The sequence below is a fragment of the Chaetura pelagica genome, unplaced genomic scaffold, assembly GCF_000747805.2.
Source record: "Chaetura pelagica isolate M959 unplaced genomic scaffold, ChaPel_1.0 scaffold1328, whole genome shotgun sequence".
In the NCBI taxonomy this organism is placed as follows: domain Eukaryota; kingdom Metazoa; phylum Chordata; class Aves; order Apodiformes; family Apodidae; genus Chaetura; species Chaetura pelagica.
The window spans coordinates 16,271-22,864 of NW_009954403.1; the positions used below are offsets into that span (position 1 = coordinate 16,271).

At 53.1% G+C, this 6,594-nt stretch overlaps 1 protein-coding gene across 1 annotated transcript in view; it reads left to right on the forward strand.

Annotated features, from left to right (window-relative positions):
* The first annotated feature begins 626 nt into the window (after positions 1–626).
* The window catches only part of LOC104394603 (guanine nucleotide-binding protein G(k) subunit alpha-like), a 20,230-nt gene continuing 14,262 nt past the window's right edge, over positions 627–6,594 (forward strand). Inside the window, exons 1-3 of the mRNA XM_010004215.1 lie at positions 627–649; positions 762–903; positions 2,558–2,715. Of these exons, the coding sequence (XP_010002517.1) occupies positions 645–649; positions 762–903; positions 2,558–2,715 (305 nt within the window). The 5' untranslated portion in view covers positions 627–644. The remainder of the gene's footprint in view (positions 650–761; positions 904–2,557; positions 2,716–6,594) is intronic.

The window sequence follows — 6,594 nt, forward strand, 5'->3', positions numbered from 1 at the left end:
AGCATCTGTAATTAAAGCCCAGGAAGGACAGACAAGCTGATGGAGCTGGGGGTGTTCAGCCTGGAGAAGAGAAGGCTCCAGGGAGACCTGAGAGCAGCTTCCAGTGCCTGAAGGAGCTCCAGGAAAGCTGGGGAGGGACTTGGGACAAGGGCAGGGAGGGATGGGATGAGGGGGATGGATGAAAAGTGGAAGAGGGAGATTGAGGTTGGAGATGAGGAGGGAATTCTTTGGTGTGAGGGTGGTGAGAGCCTGGCCCAGGTTGCCCAGGGAAGCTGTGGCTGCCCCATCCCTGGCAGTGTTGAAGGGCAGGTTGGATGGGGCTTGGAGCAGCCTGGGCTGGTGGGAAGTGTCCCTTGGATGATCCTGAAGGTCCCTTCCCACCCAAACCAATCTGGGATTCTGGGATTCTCTGATCCCTGTAGGTGTGCTCTGCAGCAATCCCACCCAAGGGGCTGGGACAGCAGCTCTGCAGCTCTGCTACCAGCAGCAAAGTACAAGAAATATCTCACCCCAGATCCCATCAACTCCAATGTCACACTGGGAAGAGTTTCTTCCACTTTTCATGTTTCCTAATTGGAATTTTTGCTGTGTGTTCTTATTTTTTAGGTGCTGGAGAGTCTGGGAAAAGCACCATTGTGAAGCAGATGAAGTAAGTGAGAGTCTAGGCCTGTGAACTGCATTTTCTTGGGTGTGAGATGAAGTAAGAAATGTTTGGTGACCTTCTGGTCTGGCTTGGGAATCACAGCTTGGTTTCCTTCCAGGATTATTCACGAGGATGGCTACTCAGAGGAGGAATGCAAACAGTATAAAGTGGTTGTCTACAGCAATACCATCCAGTCCATCATTGCCATCATAAGAGCCATGGGGAGGCTAAAGATAGACTTTGGGGAAGTTGCCAGAGCAGTGAGTATTTCATTTCTTTCCCTTGCTCTGAATGAATTGTGGTGATGGATCCTGGAAGTTCAGTCTGTGGCAGCTGCTGTGGAAACGTTGTTAGAACAGCAAAAGAACTTTCAGAGACTCCTGGGGTGGTTTGGGTGGGAAGGGACCTTCAAGATCATCCAGTTCCAACCCCCTGCATGGGCAGGGACACCTCCCACCAGCCCAGGCTGCTCCAAGCCCCATCCAACCTGCCCTTCAACACTGCCAGGGATGGGGCAGCCACAGCTTCCCTGGGCAACCTGAGCCAGGCTCTCACCACCCTCACACCAAAGAATTCCCCCCTCAGCTCCAACCTCAATCTGCCTCTCCCACTTTTCATCCATCCCCCTCATCCCATCCCTCCCTGCCCTTGTCCCAAGTCCCTCCCCAGCTTTCCTGCACTTTATCAGGGAAGAATCATTGCTGATTACAAAATAATAATTAGGAAATCATAATTCCTAAGAAAGGCTTGATTAGGAATTCAATCTCCCTTCTCACAGCCTTGGCAGCAAATGACAAATCCTCCCTGCTTTAATCATCCAAACCTTGCTAATTGATCCCTCATTTCCTCTGGTTGCCACACAGCCCAGCCCTGCCAGAGAGATTTTCCAGTGTAAAAGCTGTTCTTTATCATTTAAGGAGCACACTGACCTTCCTTCCTTTCCATGGAAACGTGGCACCAGGTTACCAAGGATCTCGTGGTTTTTGCTGGAAATGCTGCCTGTTCCTGGGGTGTAGTGATCCCTGGGGAAAAACAACTGGATGATCTGGGAGAGAGGAGTGGATATAGAGCATGGGAGAGGGGGCTGGGGTTCCTCAGAGCAGCTGGAGGGGTTGGAAGGGACCTCTGGAGATCATCTAGTCCAACCCCCTGCTAGAGCAGCATCACCTACAGCAGATCCCACAGGATCCAGGTGGGTTTGGGATGTCTCTAGAGAAGGAGACTCCAGCACCTCCCTGGGCAGCCTGTCCCAGGGCTCTGTCACCCTCACAGTCAACAAGTTCCTCCTCATGTTCAGCTGGAACCTCCTGTGCTCCAGTTTGTGCCCAGTGCCCCTTGTCCTGTCACTGGGCACTGCTGGGAAGAGTCTGGCCCCATCCTGCTGACACCCCTGGAGATATTGAGGAGGGTTGATGAGATCCCCCCTCAGTCTCCAGCTGAACAGCCCCAGCTCTCCCAGCCTTTCCTCACAGGCAGGTGCTCCAGTCCCCTCAGCACTTGCTGGCCCTGCCCTGGACCCTCTCCAGTAGCTCCTTGTCCTTCCTGACCTGCAGAGCCCAGAACTGGACCCATTTCTCCAGCTGTGGCCTCACCAGGGCAGAGCAGAGGGGCAGGAGAACCTCCCTGACCTGCTCCCCACATTCTCCTTGATCCCCCCCAAGAACCCACTGGCCTTTTTGGCCACCAGGGCACGTTGCTGCCTCATGCTCACCCTGTTGTCCACCAGCACCTTGAGTTCTTTCTCCCCACATCTGCTCTCCAGCAGGTCCCCCTAACCCGCACAGATCCTCCCCAGATCCAAAACTCACTACTTGCCCTTGCTGAACTTCATTCTGCTTCTCTCCCCCTGAACTCTCCAGCCTGTCCAGGTCACTTGGAGGTCCTCAACTGCTGTGGTTTCTCCCCTTCCTGCAGGATGATGCCCGGCAGCTCTTCGTGCTGGCTGGCAGTGCAGAGGAGGGGGTGATGACTGCTGAGCTGGCCGGCGTGATCAAGAGGTTGTGGAGGGACACTGGGGTCCAGGCCTGCTTCAGCAGGTCCAGAGAGTATCAGCTCAACGACTCTGCTTCATAGTAAGAACCCTCACCAGCCTCTGGACTCTTCACAGCCATCCAAGGGGGGCTGGAAAGGGTCAACGTGACCAAAACCAGGGTGGTACTTGGGTGGGGAGGGGCCTGTTCCGTGGGAGGTGGAGAAAAAAGGCTTCAGTTTAACTGGTCTGGCTCCCCCAAGGGTGAGATGTCAGGGTGACTTAGGGCTTTTGCTCATCTGTCCTGGTTTGAGGCAGGATAGAAGCAATTTTCTGCCTGGTGATTGTACTTTTTTAGTGAAGTCCCTTCTGAGAAGAAGACACTGGAAGACGGGCCATGTCAGCCAGTGCAGCTGCTTGGAAGGGGCTTGACTGGAAAGTAAAATCACCAGGAAGAAAATTTGTTTTATCCTGCCTCAAACCAGGACATCATCATAGAATCATGGGATGGTTTGGGTTGAAGGGACCTTCAAATCATCTAGATCCAACCCCCGGCATGGGCAGGGACACCTCCCACCAGCCCAGGCTGCTCCAAGCCCCATCCAACCTGCCCTTCAACACTGCCAGGGATGGGGCAGCCACAGCTTCCCTGGGCAACCTGGGCCAGGCTCTCACCACCCTCACACCAAAGAATTTCCTCCTCATCTCCAACCTCCATCTCCCTCTTCCACTTTTCATCCATCCCCCTCATTCTCTCACTTAAGCTTTCCTTCATTTCCCTCCTCATTACATTATTCCCTCCTCCCTCCTTTTTTTTTTTCCCTCCCTTTGAATCTGAAAATTTCCTCCTTTCAAGCTGTGAAGGCACATCAGGAATGTGAGCAAAACCTCCTCTTGTCAGCTCCCCTTGATCAAAACCCAGGCTAGGCTGCCAAGGTGTTACAAATTTAGAACAACTCTGGCTTTTCAAGCTCAAATATGCTCAGAGGCCTCCAGGCACCTGAGCTGGGACACAGCTCATGTTGCTTTATATAAAACACCTTCCAAAGTGGTTTTTCAAAGGGCTTGGGCTCAATGGAGCTGGACATCAGGAGGGACATTGAACCCCCAAAATGATCCTTCAATTATTTGTTCTGAAGGGATCAAACCTGTGACTTGAAAAGAAATAATAAAGGGGGGGGAAGCAGCTGTTTTGCTCATTAAAGAGCCTTTCCCCTCCCCTGCACTAACCTGCCTGGTGGAACAGATGAGGCATTTAGTTAAAATCCTCATTAACCAGCGAGGAGCAGCTTATTTGTCAAGTTGTAATTGTCTTGATTGTTAAACTAGGGAGAGGACAAGGGGGAATGGATTAAAACTGGAAGAGGGGAGATATTTAGATGAGACATGGAGCTGTTGGAGAGAGTCCAGAGGAGCCACAGAAATGCTGGGAGGGCTGGAGCAGCTCTGCTCTGGAGCCAGGCTGGGAGAGTTGGGGTGTTCATCCTGGAGAAGAGAAGGCTCCAGGGAGACCTGAGAGCAGCTTCCAGTGCCTGAAGGGGCTCCAGGAAAGCTGGGGAGGGACTTGGGACAAGGGCAGGGAGGGATGGGATAAGGAAAATGGGTTGAAACTGGAAGAGGGAGATTTAGATCCTGGAGAGAGTCCTGAGGAGCCACAGAGATGATCCAAGGGCCGGAGCAGCCATGCCCAGTTGGAACTGGATGATCCTTAATACCCCTCCCAAACCATTCCATGATCCCATGGTTCAACACTCCTGCCTGAACACCCACTGTTTAAACCAAAAGTTGTCTCCAAAACCAAGAAGAAAACCTGCAAAACCCACTCACTCTGATTCCAGATCATTCAGCTCAGTGTCCCAAGAGGGTTCTGTCTGGGATCTCAGCCCTGCCTGGTGGTAGGGATTCCAACACAGCATTATTCCAGCTGCCTCCTGCTCGTCTCCCATGGGATGGGGAAGGAACAGCAGCAAGGAAAGTTCTTCAGAACAATTCAGTGCTGCCCTGAAAGTCCTGGCTCTCTGCCACACCAGAGATGCCACCTGATTTTCACTCATCTGTTCCTCTTTTTTCTTACCTCCTCCCTCCCCCCCATCTCATTTCTGGGTGTCTCACCTGATCTACTGGGAAGGCAGGAGCAGCACCAGGCTCAGCACTGATTTTTCCAGCTGAAATTCAGGCTCCCCCAAACATAGATTTAAAGGCTGCTAAACCCTGAAGTTTCAGTCCCATCTGCAGGAGGTAGAGAAATGAAATTCCCCCCCAAGACAACTGTGCACAAAAGCTGGGGCCTCCTTGAGCACCACCAGGAGAAGGGATTTGTCCTTCTAGGGTGGAGAAGAGAACTAAGTGGGTGACTCCAGAAAAAAAGGCAGCTCAGGAGCCAAATGAAGTGGGAAAAGCACCAAATTATGCTCCTCTGGCAGCTCATTCTGTCCCTTGGTGAGCTGGGTGGGTTCCTAGAGGGGAAATCAGGTTGTTATCTCCCTGGTGGTGCTCAGTGTTTCCCAGTTGCTGGGCTACAGAGTCCAAAAAAATGCTGCAACTTCCTGTGGGTTCAGGAGGGGAAGCAAAATGTTCTGCTGCTCTTCTCAGAAAAGCACCACCTGGGTCAGCACTGAAATGTCCTCGTCAGGCAGGGGTGACACCAGCAACTCATCACAGGGGCTGCACCCACATGTCCCAGTGGCAGAAACTGGCCACCAGTGGGCTGAGGAGACTCAGGAAGGGGGATAACCCTGGTTTCTTCACTGTCTTCGTTCTCCTCTTGCAAGGCTGTGCATCAACACCACCAATTTCTCCATCTTTAGCTTCCTCCTTTAAGCTCCACACAACCCCTTACACTTTCTGCCCAAGAAGCCCTTAATCATAGAATCATGGGATGGTTTGGGTTGGAAGGGACCCTAAAGATCACCCAGTCCCAACCCCCCTGCATGGGCAGGGACACCTCCCACCAGCCCAGGCTGCTCCAAGCCCCATCCAACCTGCCCTTCAACACTGCCAGGGATGGGGCAGCCACAGCTTCCCTGGGCAACCTGGGCCAGGCTCTCACCACCCTCACACCAAAGAATTCCCTCCTCATGTCTCACCTCAATCTCCCTCTCCCAGTTTTCATCCATCCCCCTCATCCCATCCCTCCCTGCCCTTGTCCCAGGTCCCTCCCCAGCTTTCCTGGAGCCCCTTCAGGCACTGGAAGCTGCTCTAAGGTCTCCCTGGAGCCTTCTCTTCTCCAGGCTGAACCCCCCAACTCTCCCAGTCTGTCTCCAGAGCAGAGCTGCTCCAGCCCTCCCAGCATCTCTCTGGCTCCTCTGGACTCGGAGAGTCTCCAACAGCTCCATGTCCTTCTTATGTTGGAGGCTCCAGACCTGGACCCAGTTCTCCAGGTGGGGTCTGAGAAGAGCTGAGTAAAGGGGGACAATCCCTTCCCTGACCTGCTGGTCACTCTGTGACAGAGCCCAAGATACTCAGCATCTTCTCCAGTCACCTTCTGATAAGATCCCTCTGACCACTGTGTTCTTCCTGTGGTGTGACATGCCAAACATCTCTATTTTTACTCTCCTCCTTGCAGCTTCCTCTTTCTTTACCTGCAACACGATTCCTGCAGCTCACCCAGTCAATGCCCTGCAGGAGAATCCTGCCCAGCCCCTGCTGTCCTGTGAAGGACACACTCCTGGGTGGTGGTGGCTGCTCAGGCACATCCCTGTCTTGTACATCTTCAGTTACCTCTGGCTGATACTTGGGAATGTCAATGAGCAGATGGTTGTTGTTATAACCACCTGCTCCTGGGTCAGGACAATCCCAAGCACAAATTCCAGCTGGGTGGAGAGCAGCCCTGAGGAGAACTTGGGGGTGTTGGGTGATGAGAAGCTCAACATGACCTGGCATCATGTGCTGGAGCCCAGGAACCACCCGTGTCCTGGGCTGTGTCACCAGCAGAGGGACCAGCAGGACAGGGAGGGGATTGTCCCCTCTGCTCTGCTCTGCT